The sequence below is a fragment of the Microplitis demolitor genome, chromosome 6, assembly GCF_026212275.2.
Source record: "Microplitis demolitor isolate Queensland-Clemson2020A chromosome 6, iyMicDemo2.1a, whole genome shotgun sequence".
NCBI classification, from domain to species: Eukaryota; Metazoa; Arthropoda; class Insecta; order Hymenoptera; family Braconidae; genus Microplitis; species Microplitis demolitor.
Genome location: NC_068550.1, coordinates 6,532,206 through 6,553,037, shown reverse-complemented (window position 1 = coordinate 6,553,037; position 20,832 = coordinate 6,532,206). Strand labels below are relative to the sequence as shown.

The 20,832-nt window shown below is 26.8% G+C and overlaps 3 protein-coding genes across 3 annotated transcripts; 1 reads left to right on the top strand and 2 right to left on the bottom strand.

The window, feature by feature from the left end:
- Positions 1-10,157: 10,157 nt before the first annotated feature.
- Pif-5-3 (putative envelope protein ODV-E56-3) lies at positions 10,158-11,729 on the bottom strand. Its single transcript, NM_001414837.1, is given in 1 exon segment — positions 10,158-11,729. A coding segment is annotated over 1 exon segment (1,266 nt). The 5' UTR covers positions 11,655-11,729; the 3' UTR covers positions 10,158-10,388.
- A 1,817-nt stretch (positions 11,730-13,546) lies between these two features.
- Pif-5-2 (putative envelope protein ODV-E56-2) lies at positions 13,547-14,941 on the bottom strand. Its single transcript, NM_001414849.1, has one exon. The coding sequence runs from the start codon at positions 14,793-14,795 to the stop codon at positions 13,548-13,550; it is 1,248 nt and encodes a 415-aa protein (NP_001401778.1). The 5' UTR covers positions 14,796-14,941; the 3' UTR covers position 13,547.
- Positions 14,942-17,819: 2,878 nt separating this feature from the next.
- On the top strand, positions 17,820-20,465 carry LOC103579859 (dnaJ homolog subfamily C member 17). The gene is made up of 4 exons (XM_008561416.3): positions 17,820-17,997; positions 18,113-18,241; positions 18,328-18,711; positions 19,992-20,465. The coding sequence occupies exons 1-4, from the start codon at positions 17,923-17,925 to the stop codon at positions 20,385-20,387; spliced, it is 984 nt and encodes a 327-aa protein (XP_008559638.1). The 5' UTR covers positions 17,820-17,922; the 3' UTR covers positions 20,388-20,465.
- Positions 20,466-20,832: the final 367 nt, after the last annotated feature.

Here is a 20,832-nt window from a genome sequence, read left to right as displayed (position 1 = left end):
AAAAAATACAAAAAAATTATTTCAAATGTTTTAATACGTGTTTTTTTATTTTTTAAATTTAAATTGCATTTTTTAAAGTGAGTGCATATTTTAATTTTCTTTAAAATTTTTTACAGTAAACTACTACTCAAACCACAACTTTTTAGGCCGGTCTGATCGTGGGTTCTCAATGGCTACTATTTTTTTTTTTGATTTTTGAAAATTAAGAGAAATTTTTTTTTTCTCTATTTTATCAAATTTTATCACTGGTTTCTCTCTTTCAACGTATTTTCAAAAAAAATTGAGGAAATCTGAAATGAAAATTTTTCAAACCATCCGATTTGGCGTGGAATGCCCCATAGGTATTTTTCTCATTTTACACGTAGATTATTCCTATGTTGACATACGAATTTTTGCTACGGTAACATAAGAAATTTCCCTTTATGCAACATAGAAAAAAAATCTTTTTTTCTCCGTAAATTACTATAGTAATTTTTCCGTAAATTTTTTACGTAAAATATACCATGAAATTCTCTGAAGATATTTCTACATATATGTTACTATGTTCTTATACTGTTAGTTTTACCAGCAAATGAGAATGGTTAATAAAAAATTTATTAATTTTTTTGAGACTAAGCTATGAAAAAAAAATTGATTTAATTACCCATTTTACCCCGGCAATAATTTATTATACAACAATATTTTTTTGCATGATGTCTCAATAACTTTAATTGAAGCATGTTATCTTAATAAAATAAATTTAAAAATAAATAAAGAACAAGACGTCATGAGTCAGGACCACCGATGTATTTAATTTGCATACATACACGCATCAAGTTACTTGCAAATCCATTTATTCCTCGTATTAATTTTATTATTATCATCATTTTTTTTTAACGTTTAATCTTATTAACAAATTTTTTTAATTTCTCATCCTTAAGTTTTTTCCTTCATCACCATTACCATCATTATTATTATTATTTATTTAAATAAATAAATATATATTTTTTTGAATGAATAATGTTAACTCCTTGAGACAGTTAAGTGTATCGGTGATAATTAATAAATAATTCACTGGCGCCGGACGTCGCGTGTTAAAATTCATTTCACGAAACCCTTTTATGTCTGAGTATTTTGTCTGAGACTTAATAACCATTTTAATAATTATTAATAATTAAATGTAATAAATTTATTATTATTATTATTTATTACTATAACTCTTAACTTTAATTTATAATTAATATTATTTAATTACTGAGTTATCAATTTTAATATTTATTAAATCAATCAAAATAAATTGAATATTGATTTATATATTTTAATTAACTTTACTACTTTTTTTTTCTACTCAATAATAATAATAATAATAATAATAGTAATTAGAAATCAGTAAATAAAATGCCGGTATATGATAATTAGATTTATTTATTTTTAATTTTCTTAGCCCTACCGAAAAACCAGACAATAAATTAGCCGTAGAAATTTATCAAATCGAGATTCTAAGATAAAATTTTTTAATTTTATTTTAGAAAATTGCTAACTATTTAATTTTTAGTATTAATAATAATAATTAACCAGCTAATTAATAAAATTTTATATAAATAAATCATTTGCACACATGTATATATATATATATATATATATATATATATATATATATATAAATATTTAAAGTTATTTTTAGTAGTAAAAATAAATATTTAAATTCTTTGATCTTTTAGCTAAATCATGCCGACTTTATAGCGTATAAATATATAGATATGTATGTATTACATATTAAAGAGATAGATGATAAACTAAGCACGTAAATGTTGCCGAAATTAAACATAACAGGTTGCCATCACAAACTGACTACTAAATAGGCATTTGATTTGATCTCGTAGATCTTTTTTTTTTCCTTTATTGATGCCTTAATGTTTTTTTTTTATTTTTTTCAATCGGTATGCATTAAATTATACGAACGTATATGTAATACGAGAATAAGTTATTACTTGAGTGTATAAAAATATATGATTGATAAAAATAATTAATTTTTGGACCAAAAGTTTTGTTAAAAATCTGAATTGGCTACATCTCGGTGCAGAATTAAGGTTTTGGGATGAAAAAAAAAAATTATTTTAAGCTCGGAGTGTGTATTTTAAGGACCATTTGAAGATTAAAAAAAAATATGTATTTTTTAAACGAAAATTTAAATGCAGAGAGGGAATGGGAATTTGAAGATTGCGTGGGAATTTTTTTATGTTTCAATTTTGGGCGGGTTAAGCAAAAAAGTTTGAGATTGGATTACGTGAAGGCATTTGAAAGCTTATTAAGATCCAAATCGTGTAGTTTAAAAACTCCCAGATTTTTTAAGTGACTTTCAAACAACGAAAACTCTCCGGCTCGAAGGACCAAACCCCAAAATTTAAAAATTCACAAGATCTAGGTCCATAAATTTTTTTTGGCATCTAATTCGATTAATTATTCAAAAGTATATACTCCAAGCATTAAAATTTTGTTCTTTACATTTTAATACGATAATTACATCATAAATTACAACCTTTCAACGCAAAAAAAAATTTTTTTTTTTGGTTTACTTATTCATTCATTGTTATTATTATTATTGTAAATATAAAAACTTGATGTATATCAGTGATATAATCTCAGTGCATAAATGAGGTGTGAATTTCTCATCGATATGATACCCTCGTTTACTTCTTAAAAAAATATTTCTTATTTTAAAAAAGTTTTTTTCTTTTTTTAAACTTTTTTCTTACTTTACATACTCGAGTGGATCGAATTTGCTTGGTGCTCTTGTATTCCATTAAACGTCTTCGGGAGGTGTTATTAGGTGGGCGGTCGACAATCTTTTATACCTTTTTTTATTTATTTTTCATTCGCCTCTTCCTTTACTTTAGATTTTATTTATTCATACATTTTTTTTTTTATTTTTTCACTGCATCTTGTTTCACGTTTAAGTAACTTACTCCTTACTGTATAAATTATCATTTGATATGAATTGATTTCCAATACCCAATACAAGTTACAAATAATAAAAAAATAAATTTAATTAAATAAACAAAATTTATTTTAAATAATCGCCCGGTAGGTAAAAAATTTCTTTTACCAAATTATCAAAGTGTCCTTCTAATTCATCACAAGAATTGAATTTTTATATAATGCTGTTAATATTTCTGTTGAATCTGCGGTTTTCCATGACATAAAATAAAATTTTTAACAAAAATGCGGTCCAGACCAATAATAAATAAATTTTTTCGTGCGAATTTCGAGTAATAATAAAACTGAATTTCAATAAAACATGTCGCAATATTTTTTTAAACCGCGAAAAAGGTATAATATTTTTTTAACACAACATAGAAGTAACCCGATGCATAATAAAATTTTTGAAAAATATAACGATGAAGATTTTCCCACAAATGTGCGGTGATACATAAAAATAGTTAAATTTAAAATTTTTATACTTTGCATTGGTCGTTTTAAATTTTTATTTGAAAAAAAAAAAAAGTTATTTTTAGCAATAAGATATTAAGTATTTAATATAAGATTATATTTAATCTAGACATAATATTAAATATTTATCAAAGTCTCGTGATACAAAATATAAACGCCGGCGCCAGGACTTAAAATATTTAAGAATTGCTATATTTATTACTCAGTAATGATAAATAATTAGTGAAAATAAAAATTAAAATTATAAGTAAAAATAAAAATATAAAATTTTAATAGAAAAAAAAAATGACTGAAATTGCGAATTTAAAAAAAAGTTTTTTTTTTAGGCATAAATAAATAATCATACGCGATTACCAGATGTTAAAAAAAAATTTATAAAACAATAGGTCTCACTAATAGATCCCTAATAATGGTGTCCATTTTAAAACTCAATCTACCTGACGTTAAAAATAAAAAATGAACCTTTTTTAAAACGAAGCCAAGATTAAAGAAGATGCATATTAAAAAAAATTTATAAAAAATATAATAAAAGTGAGAAGAGACAGAAAGTGAAAGAGAAAAAAAGAGACGAAATGTTCCGGTCGTTGTGATTCACGACTCAAGAAACTCTTGAATGTCTTGTATGTAAAAAAAAAATCCTCAAGATAGAATGTCATGTTGCAGAATAAGAATGAATACGAGTTGAGATTGAATAAGCCATAAGACATGATCACTAACAATTTTTAATGAAAATCAAGACAAAAAAAGTACACTTCGTTTTTTAGTTAAATAAAATTGATACGCAAAATTTTTTTATTTTTGGCGTCATAAATCCGCGACAATAAATTTGGCTTGACAAATCGTATGATTTATTACTGAAAAAAGTTTTTAATCCATTAGTATTGATAAGATTATTTATTCTTAAGTCATCGAAATTTTATTTTTATATCTTTTATTCATTATTTGGTTATGGTAATTTTACCAGAGGCAAAATGGACAGTGCTTTTATTTTTGATTAAAAAATTTTATATTGTATTCAAAAAAATTTTTTTTTTACTTCAAATTCAAATTGTGGGTAAAATATCAGAGATACGATAAAAATAAAATAGATTGATTTTATAGATAATTAAATTTTCTACAAAAAAGGTCATTATCGATTTTTATGTATAATCGATAGTTTCGATACAAATTTGATTTTTTTATATCGCAACAAAATAATTGAATGCATGAGAAGCTAAAAATAATGAAATAAATAATATAAATGTAGTAAAGTGAAAATAATATGAATACATGACAACTGTGACATTATCTAGTATAATCAGTGTCAAAACATAAATCTCAAATTAGTAATGCTTGTTCATAGTTTAAAAATATTTTTAAACACCGTTTTAAACTCTGTTATAAAGTCGTATGTATTTAATTTAGTGAGATAGAAAGGTGTAATATGTGGATTTTGATTTTCTTAGCTTGTATGTAATGCATTATAAGTATGTTGAGACAAGATTTATGATCTACAAAATATTCATGTCTAATGTACATTTACATATATATGTATATGCGTATGCATTTCTTAGCATATATGTAACCAAGGGTAAATGTTGGCGCCAGGATAATTTTTTTAAAAACTGCATTCCACCACGTGCGAGATTAACAACCATTTTAATGTCACTTTAAAGAACATTCTTTACTACAAATAAATTATTATCATTTTTCCTTCTTTAAAAACTACATGGAAAAAAATGGAATCAAGAAATTACGAATATTGATTGTGCTGCCGACCAAATTTGAAACAGGAAGTTGAGTTTTCGCCAAAAAATTATTATGCTACACTACAAAAAAATTTTTGTACATAAAACATATTGATAAATTTTAATGAAAATAATTAGTCTAAATTAGAAATTATAGTAGTATAGAATTAAAAATTTATCGAGGTTCCCAATAATAATTATAGTGCAGCATAATAATTTACTGAAAACTCTTTCTTTTTTCAAATTTGGTCGACCGCGTAATAAAAATTCGTACATTTTGTATCTCTTTTTTTCTCTGTGTATTTTTTTTTTCAACTTCCCGCTATAAAACTTGAAAAATTTCAAAAAAAGAGAAGTTATTGGTTTCAATACGATTTTCAAAAGTCGAGTTTTCATCAGACGTGACGTTTTGAGGTCCTGGGAAATTATTCTTTGGAACGAATCAACCGATTTGAACGTACTTGGCGGCAATCGAAAGGGCTCATTAAAACTTAGATTTAGATAGAATTTGAAGTCGCTTGGTCGAATAGTTTACGAGTTGTGCGAAAAATAAAAATTAAAAAAACCGTTTTTTTGAGGTTTTTTTCGGATAACTGATAAACAACTTGTCCGATTTGCTTCAAAGTGTATCAAGATCTAAGTATTAAAATGCTCTTTCGATTGCCGCCAAGCAATTTTAAATCGATTGATTTGTTCCAAAGATATCGTATGACAAAAATTATTTTTTTTTCAGCCAAATGTATGTTTTTTGGTTAAACAACGAAACAACTATTTTTGGATTTCAAAGATCTCAGAAATTTACAAATAATAATGTTCTAGAGCTTTTTGAGCTCGGAAACAGGGGCAATTTTGTGATTTGCCCACAGGTCATCCGTTTTTCAGTTTTTAACTTCATATGTTTACCAGAATTTAATATTTCGAAAACTAATTAATTTTTTAAGTAATAAAAATTTTAATTTAAATAATTTTATATCTCAAAAATAAATAGACGAAATTTGAAAAAATAAAAATGGACAATTTTGCGGGACGTCTGATTTTAAAAATAAACTTTAAAAACTATTTTTTCACATTTCAGAGCTTATTGTAATAAATTGAAAATGTTTGTCAGTATTATTATAATTATTAGAGCTGAATAAATAAAAAATAAAAAAAAATAGTAAATGCATAATAAAGTAGTGATGATAGACGTGTGAAATATGCAGTAAAAAAAATCTAAATATCGAGGTTGGTCATGAGTAAAAAAGTTTGCCGTTACACTTGAACATTTGAACTCTTCACTCTTCTCTCACTTGATTTTGATTGAGAGATACTCAAGATGACTTACCTAACACTTGAATTCAACATTTCTTACATTTTATAAATATATATATGTATACTTATAACATTAATATCATTTTTTGAATTATTAAAATGAGTTTGATTGTGAAAAACAAAACCTCCATAAATATTTGACATTCCAATCCTATTTCGTTTATAATTTTTTTCTAAATATAATAACCATAATAATGATTGTAAGTGTGAAATTTAAATAGTAAATAAAATCTTAAATTTTTTTAAAAATTTACGAAATCAAATTTTTTGTGACTGGTAATTTTTTTTTTAAATCAGCGCATATGAAAAAATTTTTTCTTTTTATTCTAGAAAAATGAGTTGAGTTTCAAGTTTAAATAGAAATGTATCTTAATCAGGATCATAAATTCAAAAAAATGTATATCGCGAATTTCATTTATCGAGAATTTATTAAATTGAATTTTATCTATTTTATTATTTTCTTTATAAAAATTTGTCACTTTCTATTTACGTTAATGAAATGATAATATTAATTTGTTTATTTTATTTATTTTTTCAGCTATACTGTAATAATAATAATGATAATTAAATGGTATTGGATAAATAATAAAATAAATTATAGATTATATAAAATAAATAGTTATGTGTTGATAATGACCCATTGCGATAAGAACCACTCACCCGACGAACATCGAAATTGAATTAAAAGTTTGTCACTTTAGTCTTCACTGTATATATAAATACATATACATACATATATACATATATTTGTACTTAAGAATGGCTGCCCTCAATAACGTACCATGAAAATATTTTTTTAACTCATTTTTATTTTTAAAAAAAATTTCCCTTTAATTTTTCTTCGATTTATCCGATTGTTATGTAAGTAATAAATAATTCTTTAAATGTTTTCTCTGGTTTTAAATAAAGTGAATAATTTATATTTGTCAAACAACTGTTTGCAGGAGTCCTTAATTCAAATCTACACAAAAAATAATTTCTTGGCGCAAGGAAAATTTCACATTATGAATTGAAAAACAAAAATTTAGGATTAAAAAAAAAATTTCTCGGAGCAATTTTGTTTATGTCCCAAGAAAAAAATTTTTTTTTTTTTTTCAATTCGTAATGCGAAGAATTTCGAGAGGCAAAAAAAACTTTTCTGGGAGCGAGTAAAAATTTTTTGGGCCAAGAAATATTTTTTTTCTGTGTAGAAATTTTTTAACAATCGACAAATATTATTTTTTATATACAATAAAGTCTTTGTTTTTTTTTAACCGCTTATAAATTTGTATATATATATTTTTAAAATATATGTTGATGTTTATTGTCTTAGTATATATTTATCCGTAGAATATATACAGGTATAAAAATGTTCTCAAGTTTGGGACAAGTGTTTACATAATTATTGAAGCTCACTCAAATTATTATTATTATTATTATTATTATTATTATTTTGAAACTTTTTAAAAATAATAACAAAAAAAAAAATTAAAAAACAATTGTACTCACATTTACAGCAAAAAAATATAATATAGTTTACCAGCTTCAAAGAATTCTGTAACAATATGAATAAACATAAAAATATATTGATTATTTAGATATATATACAATAATTTAGAATAAATAATGTTTATTAAAAAAATTACTAACCACAAATTTAATGAAAAAAATTAAATTTACAAAATAAATTTATTTTTCCAACTTAATTATTATATATTGTTTGTATAAATTAATTTTTTAGTCTCAATAAATATATATAACTAAATAAATGTATTTATTAAGTGCCTGACAAATATATAAATATATAAATAAACTGCCGGTTAATATTCGCATGACACTTTAACGCCATGATGAAAAACTATCGCGCTTCTTTTATTTTGAACGCACATTGCGCGCGCCTTAAATACTTTTTGAACCTACTGCGCATGCGCTGAATCAAAAGCGTACAACTGACTGAAGTCATCAGTTGCAGAGCAAATGGTTATCTAGCGTGTCATCGGTTGGACATTAACTTAAAAAAATGAAAAAATTTTATATTTACTGGTAGTCAAGCTGACGGCAAGAGAATGACAACTTAATGCTGCAAATTGTCGTCATGCTGAACGCAAAAGTTGACATTTCTCAACAAGACGTCAACTATCTGAGAAAGTTGGTCGCCCAAAGTTGGCATTCCATTAGTTAATGGAAAGTTACCTTCAATTTTATCAGAAAGTTGGCGATAAGTTGCGGCAGTAAATTGTCGCCAAGTTTCTGGGAAAGTTGGTAACAACTTGTAGTCAACAGTTACAAAAACTGATCGGAACTAATCGACACCAATTGTCTGACCAGTAAATCGGGTTATCAGGGCCATTTTGTTAATAACTGTCCAATTAATATGAATTAAATTGATTAATTATATCAATAAGTGTTTTAGTTTAATAGAAAGCGTCAGTATTTAGTGATTCTGTGTTACAATTTAAAATTATGATTCTTAACCTGTCGATGTAAGTATAATTAATCATTATTTTTATCACTATTAATTATACCCTGATAGGGAAGATGACGGAAAGTGAGCTGAGTGGAATTTCCAGTCGGTGCTCCTGAAAAAATTAAAGATGATTAGTTAATTAAAACCTGATACTTTGATTGAGTAAAAAACTATAAGCTTTAATATAATTAAAGAAAAGTTAAAACACCATTTTTAAAAAATCGGTCGAACGCCCATGTTTTATCATCATGCTTTAAAATTATAACACCATAGTACATTTAAAGAACTTTTTTTTACTCGCAAGGCAAGAATTTTTCTTCATATAATTTAAGTTCTTACAATTAAAAATTTTAATTTTAATTTGAACAATAATTAAATGCTAAATTTAATGAACTTGCGACTGCCCATAAAAAAATTTTCGCTGTCAGTAAATAAATTTATAATAATGATTATAATGACGATCAGTCTACAGTCTCTACGTGAATATGATTTGAATTTAACTGATTATTAAAATGTATACTCTAAAATTAACTCTAGAATATTTTGTTTATTTTTATTATCATTGAAATTTGATAAGACAAATCTCATTATCAACTCGCAAACTTATTGGTCTCAATGATTTTATAATCATGGGATTCTTAAAAAATAATCTACACCCGATGAAATTTTTTGTTATTACCCTGATTAAGAAAAATGATCTGGAATAATTCGAAACAATTTGAATCGACTAATATGTAGATATCCATTTAACATGGAGCAATTCATTTTTAATCAGGGTAATAACAAAAAATTTCACCGGGTGTAGTCACTTAGTAATATTTTTTTTGTTACTTACATCAAACTAAATCTATTTAATTTTCATTATCATAAAAGACATGTAATAGATTAAATTTTTATTATTTTCTCTATTGTATGTATATTAGTTATATATATTCAGTCATACTTATAAGTCACTATAGTGACTGAATCGTTAAAATATTAATTTATTTGAAGAAAAAGGTACAAATTCAAGTCAAGAACTTTTTAACGATACCAAATTTAATACCATTAACTAATTCTATTATAGAGATATGGCTGGAACAAAATTTTGCTTCTCTTAGTAATATAGATAATAATGTCAGTTGTGACTAATACAATTTTTCTGATTTTTTTTTTAAATTGTAAGATTTTTCAAGTTTTGAGCAATCTGAAAATTTTTCAATCATACTGAATCTTGGCCAGAGCTCACAGTTCGTAAAACCGAAAAATTTCCATACGAGATCGGATAAAAAAACGTAAATCGGTTGTTCTTAATCATAAATGTATGAAATGTTTCTAGAAATTTCATAAATGTTCCCCTGCGTATCGAGACCAGAAGTTTGATTCATTTTTTTATTTTTAAAATTTTAAAGAAAAAACAATTTTTCATCATACAAATTTCTAATTAATTACTTTCGTTTGTAAATGTTTTAAATCTTTATAAAATTTCAATTAAATTAATCATTTTCGTTTTCAAGCTTTGAATAGCTGACTTCATCATCATCATCCTTATTTTTATGAATAAAAGAAACAGCGTAACCAACACCGCACAGTAAAATAAATCCTACTATTGCGTACATGATATATTCAAAGAAAGTGCCGAAGAAAGATGAAGCACCTAAACCATCCGATAAAGATTTAACACTCTCACCTAACACTGTGCCAAGGGCCTTAAGCACTGATGGGTCTTCGCTACAATACGATTTATTATTAAAAGTTAAACTAGTGGTATCAAGATAGCGATAGCTATTGATTGCGGCATTCGAATCACATGCGACACAGATAGGTTTTGTTGATCCTTCAAATAATTTACATGGATCGAAGATGTCTGGTCTTCCATGGAGTTCGTAAAATTCATTGATTTTGTCATAATGGTCTTCAATAAGGTTTTCTATATTGTCAACAGTTATATTTGCTACACCTAATGCAGTTTTCAATTCTTGAATTTTGACTGGATCTTGAAGTGTTTTACGTATCGCTAAATTCAAATTTGTATTAAATTTTATGTTAAAGAATTGCGTGAAAGCATTTGGATTACACGATTGTATTGTGTTAGATGTTTGTGGATAAGCACAGGAACGATCAGTTAATTTACAGCTTTTTTGGTTGATCCCATCGTAAAGAAAACAGCCTTCGGCTTTGTGCATTTCACTAACAACTGATGCAAAAGTTATTCCAATAGCAGCACCTGTGGCTACTACGATTAAAGCAGATTTAGTAACATATTTAATTATCTTTCCCTTACTTTTTGGAGATAGTTTTTCAGCATTTTTAAGTTTAGTCGTACCTATATCACCAAACTTTTTACTATGCACTACAAAACTTTCTTCTACATCAGCCAAAACTTTAGCTGGAACATTTTTAAAATGGATTTCACGTATTGTTAATTCATCTGCATGACTCAATGAACTCCTTATCGACAATTTTTCACAAAATTTACCAATTCTACCAGACTCCAATTCCGATGATATTTCGTGCCAGGCGTGATTGTTGATGTGCACTTCACCATTTAGGTTCTTTACTTTGACATTCGTGTCTTTTGAAATACTTAGGTGAACGTCATTCAGTTCAAACTTTTTGATCAATGAATCAGCGTGAAGTTTTATTTCATGTGTAGGTATATCGAACTCCGGAAATTTTTTAAATGGGTTCTTAAATTTAGGTATGCGTAGTTTTTCTGTAAATTCACTAAATACCTTTCTTGTAGCGGACAGGAAACCCATTTTTAGTTAAATATGTTTTGTATTATTCCTTATTATTGTTATTATTAATATTATTTTTTATTATACTGTTCGATTTAGCTGTTACTAAATGAATTTATAATAGTAATAATAACAACAATTTAGGTTGCTTCTATCATACATGAAATGATTAAATAATCTTTTATTATAATTATTATACTGCTTATTATTTAACTACTTTATAGCAATGGTATATTTACTTATAGCTATTAATATTTTGTAGATAAATCATTCACTGCAATGATGTTTGAATAAATCAATTATAACTATAAAACAATTTTATCAGGTTAGGAGGGAACCTATGTAATCGTTTTCATAACAAGTCATTGTACTGTAGAAAATCGGGATTGAATACGGATTTTATTTAAATCCGAATTCAGTTGTAATCCCGGAGTTTAAAAAAAAATTACTCCGCATGCTGAGTAAATGAAGATTTTTTCATGGGCGGAGTGATTTCGCAGTGACGAGGATTTTATTTTAATCTGCATTTACTTCGGTCCTGAGTTTTAATACTTATATAATTTATATTTAATAACGACAGCTCTTAATTAGAAATGTACATATTTCAATAAATGATTCATTCGTATAGTAATAATTAAACTTAAAACATCATGGTCTTATTTATATCAATAAGTGTTTTAGTTTAATAAAAAGCGTCAGTATTTAGTGATTTTGTGTTACAATTTAAAATTATGATTCTTAACCTGTCGATGTAAGTATAATTAATCATTATTTTTATCACTATTAATTATACCCTGATAGGGAAGCTGACGGAAAGTGAGCTGAGTGGAATTTCCAGTCGGTGCTCCTGAAAAAATTAAAGATGATTAGTTAATTAAAACCTGATACTTTGATTGAGTAAAAAACTATAAGCTTTAATATAATTAAAGAAAAGTTAAAACACCATTTTTAAAAAATCGGTCGAACGCCCATGTTTTATCATCATGCTTTAAAATTATAACACCATAGTACATTTAAAGATTTTTTTTTTACTCGCAAGGCAAGAATTTTTCTTCATATAATTTAAATGCTTACAATTAAAAATTTTAATTTTAATTTGAACAATAATTAAATGCTAAATTTAATGAACTTGCGACTGCCCATAAAAAAATTTTCGCTGCAAGTAAGTAAATTTATAATAATGATAATAACAGTAATAATCCTGGTTGCGATTAATACCGTTTTCTTGATTTCCTATTTAAATTGCAAGATTTTTTAAGTTTTGAGCAATCTCTGAAAATTTCCCAATCATACTGAATCTTGGCCAAAATTCTCACAATTCGTAAAACCGAAAAATTTATATACGAGATCGGATAAATAAAGTAAGTCGGTTTTTCTTAAGTAGAGTCTATAGCAATTTTTGTCCAATCTTTTCTCTCAAAACCTCTAAACGCAAAAAGAAGAACGAGGCTCGATGAATTGCTCTATAATCTAGCAACATACGTTTTCATTTTTCAAAAATATGCTTTTGTTTAAGAGAAAAACGTGGAAAAAGTTTCTATTTACTGCGCAAGTGCAACAGAGATAGTACCGTTTGTCGACTTGAGTGTGACAGAGAAAAAAGTTCAGAGCCCTCTTAATCATACATGTATAGAATGCTTCTGTGAATTTCATAAATGTCCCCTTGAGTGTCGAGACTATTTCTCATAATATTTGGGAACAATTACTATATTTCTTTAGAAGTAATTTCTCATTAGTACCAGATCTATTCTCATCAATTCATAGAAACTGTTTCAATAATTTTCTCTCCAGAAGTTTGCTTTATTTTTTTTTATTTTTAAAATTTTAAAGAAAAAACAATTTTTCATCATACAAATTTCTAATTAATTACTTTCGTTTATAAATGTTTTAAATCTTTATAAAATTTCAATTAAATTAATTATTTTCGTTTTCAAGCTTTGAATAGCTGACTTCATCATCATCATCCTTATTTTTATGAATAAAAGAAACAGCGTAACCAACACCGCACAGTAAAATAAATCCTACTATTGCGTACATGATATATTCAAAGAAAGTGCCGAAGAAAGATGAAACACCTAAACCATCCGATAAAGATTTAATACTCTCACCTAACACTGTGCCAAGGGCCTTAAGCACTGATGGGTCTTCGCTACAATACGATTTTTGATTAATACTTAACTCAGTGATATCAAGATAGCGATAGCTATTGATTGCGGCATTCGAATCACACGCGACACAGATAGGTTTTGTTGATCCTTCAAATAATTTACATGGATCGAAGATGTCTGGTCTTCCATGGAGTTCGTAAAATTCATTGATTTTGTCATAATGGTCTTCAATAAGGTTTTCTATATTGTCAACAGTTATATTTGCTACACCTAATGCAGTTTTCAATTCTTGAATTTTGACTGGATCTTGAAGTGTCTTACGTATCGCTAAATTCAAATTTGTATTAAATTTTATGTTAAAGAATTGCGTGAAAGCATTTGGATTACACGATTGTATTGTGTTAGATGTTTGTGGATAAGCACATGAACGATCAGTTAATTTACAGCTTTTTTGGTTGATCCCATCGTAAAGAAAACAGCCTTCGGCTTTGTGCATTTCACTAACAACTGATGCAAAAGTTACTCCAACAGCAGCACCTGTGGCTACTACGATTAAAGCAGATTTAGTAACATATTTAATTATCTTTTCTTTACTTTTTGGAGATAGTTTTTCAGCATTTTTAAGTTTAGTCGTACCTATATCACCAAACTTTTTACTATGCACTGCAAAACTTTCTTCTATATCAGCCAAAATTTTAGCTGGAACATTTTTAAAATGGATTTCACGTATTGTTAATTCATCTGCATGACTCAATGAACTCCTTATCGACAATTTTTCACAAAATTTACCAATTCTACCAGACTCCAATTCCGATGATATTTCGTGCCAGGGGTGATTGTTGATATGCACTTCACCATTTAGGTTCTTCACTTCTACCTGCGAGCTTTCTAAAGCACTAAGATGAACTTCATGCACTTCAAACTTTTTGAGCAGTGTCTCAGCTTCACTTTTCACTATCTCTTTTGATACACTAACTGTGCTCTTTCCTTTAGGGATGGGTAGTTTTTCGATAAATTCTCTAAACACCTTTCTTGTAAAGTTTATGAAACGCATTTTCCATTAAATATCTTCTATATTGTTTCTCGTAATTGTTATGATTAATATAATTTTCTTAATATACTGTTCAATCTAGCTGTAATTAAATGAATTTATAATAGTCATATTAATAATCACAACTTAGGTTCTTTCTATAATATATGAAATAATTAAATAATCTTTTATTATAATTATTATACTGCTTATTATTTAACTACTTTATAGCAATGATATATTTACTTATAGATATTAATATTTTGTAGATATATCATTCACTGCAATGATGTTTGAATAAATTAATTATAACTATAAAAAAATTTTATCAGGTTAGGAGGGATCCTATGTAATCATTTTCATAACAAGTCACTGTACTGTAGAAAATCGGGAGTGAATACGGATTTTATTTAAATCCGAATCCACTCTGTCTCTCGGAGATCCGAAGTTCATTTGCAGTACTTTTCACTGATTCATTTTAAGCGAGTCCGTAATTCCAAATGACAGAACAAATTGGATTTTAAAAAGAATCCTTATGAGCCGAAACTTTTTGGGTTGACAAGATTTTGTGATGCAACAGCTGGTGATCTTGGATTATTTTATAAAAGTAAATCTTATAGTTCTGTAAAATTCTTTATACATATATACTTGCTACTCCCCTAGCAGCATTCTTAAGGAAGTCTTACGTAAATCTGTATCTTCAGTCTTCAGCAAATCTGAATCTTGGACCGCTCTGAGGCAAAATATTTCCGTAAGATACATTAAGTAAATCTGTACTAATACTTGCTAGGATATCCTTTATAGAAACTCGTATTTCTGTACTAACTTACAATCTAAATTTAAATTTAATACATCTGAAAAGTATTTATTTGAGTCTATGATCCCTGTACTGTAGTATATAGTCTCACATATGTTGTTGCCAACATATGTTGTTGCATTGCATCATATCATATACTTTATATCGAAATCTACATAATCAATATCGACCGTTGTGACAACACTTCGTTAATGATAATGTAGATTTCTATGTAAAGTATACTCGGACTATAATTGTAGCGCTACTAAATCAGAATGGAAATAAATATATAAATGATCTACAAATGCACTGCAACAAAATATGTTAGCAATATCCAATCATTGGAATGAAATTACTGTGCATTCAAATAAGACTAGACAAAATTCGCATTGATATCAACTTTGAATCGTTCATAATGAATGTGACATTATATTCGCTATGAGTGTGACTGCAGCGCCAGACAAAATATGAACTACGGGAGGCTGTCAGAGTATGTATTTATACGTATGTCAATAGCAAGAAACATAAAAATAAATAAATATTATAAATAATAGTAAAAAAAAAAGTTGTAAAAAATATGTGACAGTTTTATAGTAATTGCAGTTTTGTTTTTTAGCTAAACGGACCATCAATAAGTAAGTATAATGATAAAAAATAAAAAAGATTGCAGTAAGCATTTAGGTTAAGTTGTTTGAAATTCATATCAAAGTCAAAATATGATACTAAGGAAAAAATCAAAATGAAAAATAAATAATCAAATAATAACAAAATAAATACTTTCACGTGTGCTTGCTTACAATTTCAGAAATCATAGCCTCCCGTAACTCCGAAAGTAACCACTGCAAACGCTTCAGTCAATTTGATTTCCCCTACCATGGCTTCACTCACAGCGAATAGATGCGTTAACTTATGATACTGCATTGAAGCCTTTTTGTAATTATAAATAACTATTTATTGAAATAGATCTAAATTTATATAATATTATTATGGTATGGAAGAATACATACTAGTTGCAAAGATAGGTGGTTTTAAGTTATATAGGATATTAAAATGATCAGTATTATTATTGTATTATTTCACTATTCATATGCATTAAATTGAAACCGTATCTAAATAAAGTCGAATGACTAAATATCAGCCTATCTAGATCAACCATTCGAACTCTGATAATTACATGCTTTATGACTCTATCGAGAACAATAAGTGTCTGATATTTTTTAAGACTGAAAGTAACTAGATTTTAGGACAAATTGGTGGCACCTGTGTGTAAACTACTTTATTTGTCCTACGTCTCCAACTTTATCGTTAATAATGGATATTATTATATTTTATTAAATATATTACATACATTAAACAGTTTATAAAAAACGACTATTTTATTTTCTTTATTGTATCGAAAATATTGTTGGAAATGACAAAAAAAAAAAATACCGTGAGAGTTTGAGCTCTTAATATTAATATTAAGAGATGCTGCATCGAAAATTTCTATTTTCCATTAAAAAAGCGGGAAAATGGAATTCTTTTGCACTTATAAATTAATCTCGAGAATTTCAAAATATTGCATGTGTAACCTTTTTCTTATAAATTTTTTCAAACGGAAATTAACAATTGTAAAAACCAAAATGAATTGAAAAGATCTCTTGCCAATATTAGTATCTAGATTTTTTATGATACTGACAGAGATGAACATGCATAGAAATTGACCAATTGTTTTCTCTGGGTAATTGATTTTTTAATCAAAAAGTATATCATTCGTAAGTAGAAAATTTTTGTATTGAATATTTTAAACAATAGAAAATTGTTCGAACTATTCGCGACTATTCGAAAATTTCCGAATTATTCGAATTTTTACGAATTATTCGGGAATTTTCGAATAATTTGGAAATTCGAATTATTCGATTTGATTCGAACGATATTCGCACATCTCTAGTGGGAAATTTCCCATTAGCCATTAAATTTAATTTTTTAATAGTAATATTTCCCATTAGAAATTTTACAACCCTGTTTGATATTTTGATAATACTATAGATATAAATGAATGTAGAAAGAAATTCCCCAATTGTAATAAAACTCTTTTAGTTAAACAATTTCAATTAATTGAATTATATATTTATACATATAAATTATTCATTATAATAGTTGATTAATTATTTTTTTAAATTATAAATTTTTTGGCGCGCGATGACAGCCATTTTGAATCGGTATTATTGTGACTTTTATATACAACTGAAGGAATAGTCAATTACTTCGTTATCATTGTTATTATTGTAATTACTTCCGACGTTTATTTGTGTCTATAAAACGTTAGCGAGTGTTACAATTATTCGTTAAAATATATATTTAAACAAATTAATAATGGAAGAAGAAGATTTAATGCACGTTGATTTATATGGAGAACTTGAACTCGAATCGACAGCTACTGAAAAGGAGGTAACTATCATGTTTTATTTTTTAACCTCAACTAAATAATTATTTATTGTATTTAATTAATAAATTGAGTGTAGAAAATTAATGATTTAATTGTAATAATTTATTTGAATTTTAGATAAAAACAGCTTATCGTAAAAAAGCATTATCATGTCATCCGGATAAAAATCCAAACAATCCATCAGCAGCTAAATCATTTCATCGTTTATCACGTATTTTGGAAATACTTGTTGATAAATCTGCAAGGGTAAATTATTTATTTATTTTTTGTTTTTTTTTTAATAATTTATATAATTAGGCATTTATTATAAATTAACAATAAATAAATTATAGCTAGCTTATGACAAAATATTGAATGCTAAAATCCAAGCTAAAAAAAATACCGCTAAATTAGATTCAAAACGACGAAAATTAAAAGAAGAATTAGAAGCACGTGAAGACGCGTATCGTTTATCGCAATTAAATAGACAAGAGAGATACAAAACCGATGAAGAAGTATTCAAAGCTGAGATAGAGAGATTGAAAAAAGAAGGATCGCGTCAGGTTGAAGAAGAAATCCAACTGATGAATAAACAGATTTATGAACAAATTCATGGAATAAATAAATCTGCTGTGGGTCATAATGAGACTAGGGTAAATATTAGGTGGAAAGCTGATAAAGATGATGCTAGTAATGGTGGATATAATGAGAGCAATCTTCATCAAATTTTATCTAAGGTAATTAAATTAAATTTTTATTTTGAAAATAATTTTTGAAAATTCAAAAGTGCACGCCTCAATCGTTCATTTTATTTTTAATCATTACTTTTATTTTATAATATTATTTTTTTAACTTCCTGTTAAGAAAATTTAAAATTTTCAAAAATTGAGGAAGTTATTGGTTTTTTTGAAATTTCTCAAAAACGACTTAATAAATCGATTTAAAAATTTGATCAGCTTTAAAACTTGCCAAAACGCGTCGATTGCTACCTTAACCGTCTCAATCGGTCAATTCGTTTGAAAGATATCGTTGAAGAAAAAAATGGTAAAAACATTTTTTTCGAAAACAACAACATACAGAAGTATTTTCGAGCTCGAAAACGTATTCACAACAATATTTTCGAGCTCAAGAAGCTTGAAAATAGCGGAAAATTTTGGGGCTGGCCCGCAGGGTCAACCGACAGACCGATTTTTTTTTTAATTATTAATTTTTATTCAACTTTTAAATTAATAATTTAATTTTTACATTTTTTATTTTGTGTTTAATTTTCTATCCTTAACATATTTTTTTAAGTATCCCGCCTTATTGTCTTAGATGTCGTTCCTTTATTCAATCCTCCTGGTACGCTTAGTGCTGCTGCCAGTAGTTAATGGAGAGAAAAAAGGAAAAAAATAATAACAATAGTAAAAATAAAAATGGCAGCTAAATTTTTCATAAATTACAAGTCTTTAAGTTTTTATTAATTACAATTAAACTAAAAAGAGTTGAATAGTGATTTACGAAACGGTTCTTGTAGTCACTAAACTAACGCTTATAATAAAAAATTCGGTCCGTGAGTCGTTTTATTCGAAAGTTATCGTGATCACACGAAATCAGTTAATTAATTGACATCAACAAACTCTTTCGATTTCCACCTTAACCATCCAAATCGGTTCATTAGTTAAAAAGTTATAGACCGTTTATACACATGCATACACACATACACACTCATACATACACTGGGACATCATTCTGAAAATAGTCAGAAGAGCTTCCAAGGACCTCAAAACGTCGACATCTGATAAAACCTCAATTTTCGAAAATCGGGGTGCAAACAATAACTTCCCGAATTTTTCGAAAATCATCGATTTTCTTAGCGGGAAGTTGAAAACTGATAGCGCGAGTGCTGACGGGTTAAAGTTTTTTTTTTCCTTATTGGCTATCGTCCCGATTGGGCCACGTGCGAGTTATTGTTGTATTGTTTTCGAAGGGTTAAAGTATTAATATGAAATGATTTTAAAACTTAAACTTTTTTCAGTACGGAGACATTGTTGCGATAGCAATGCTGACAAAAAGAGGCCGTGCAATGGTAGAATTTAAAGACAGCGAAGCTGCTAAAATGGCAGCACAAATAGAAACAGGATACGCTAAGAATCCCTTAACACTTAGCGGTCTCTGGGAATCAAATCTGACTTCAAAGTTAAAAAATTCAACACAAAGTTCAACTAATTTATTAAGCAATAGTCATAACAGTACAAGAAAAAGTTCAACTTCAAAACCAAATTCGTCACTAAGTTTTTCATCAGCGCCAGATATTTTTTCAGCGCCGCTTGATACTGACTTTGAAAACGCGGTTTTGAATAATTTGAAACGCGCGGAAGAGCGCAAACGTCTTATTGACCAAATTAAAGATGACCAAGACACAAATAGTTGATAATTGTGATTAATTTAAAATAATAATTATTTAATGTATTTAAAAAAAAAAAGGAATTATAAAATAATATTTTTAAGTTGAAAGAAGATTTTTTATTTTTAGAAATTGTTGCTTGAGTATTTTATTCAACTCAGCGCTTTTTTTTTAAATTATCAAATCTTTATCAAATATATTTTTTATTTAAAGAATCCTTCATCAAAAAAGTTATTGAACGGCGGTTAAATATTTTTTTTACTTTCGTACTGATAAATAAGCAATTAAAAAACAAGTTGCTTATAAAAGTATAAAAAATTAAAACTTCATTTCAGTTCAATAACAACTTTCTTAAAATTTATTAGAATTGTTGTCAAGTAAAATAATAAAATAATGTGGAAAATTTATATTTGCTATTTAATAATAAATATTATAAATATAAATGAAATTGAATCGTGTAGTGGTTCATCAC

What these genes read in the sequence shown, in the direction of transcription:
- LOC103579859 (XM_008561416.3), top strand. Translation starts at nt 17,923, where the DNA reads ATGGAAGAAGAAGATTTAATGCACGTTGATTTATATGGAGAACTTGAA. An exon ending in CGACAGCTACTGAAAAGGAG is followed by an intron (nt 17,998 to 18,112) that starts GTAACTATCATG and finishes TTTGAATTTTAG; the next exon opens with ATAAAAACAGCTTATCGTAA. An exon ending in TTCATCAAATTTTATCTAAG is followed by an intron (nt 18,712 to 19,991) that starts GTAATTAAATTA and finishes AACTTTTTTCAG; the next exon opens with TACGGAGACATTGTTGCGAT.
- Pif-5-2 (NM_001414849.1), bottom strand. Translation starts at nt 14,795, where the DNA reads ATGCGTTTCATAAACTTTACAAGAAAGGTGTTTAGAGAATTTATCGAA.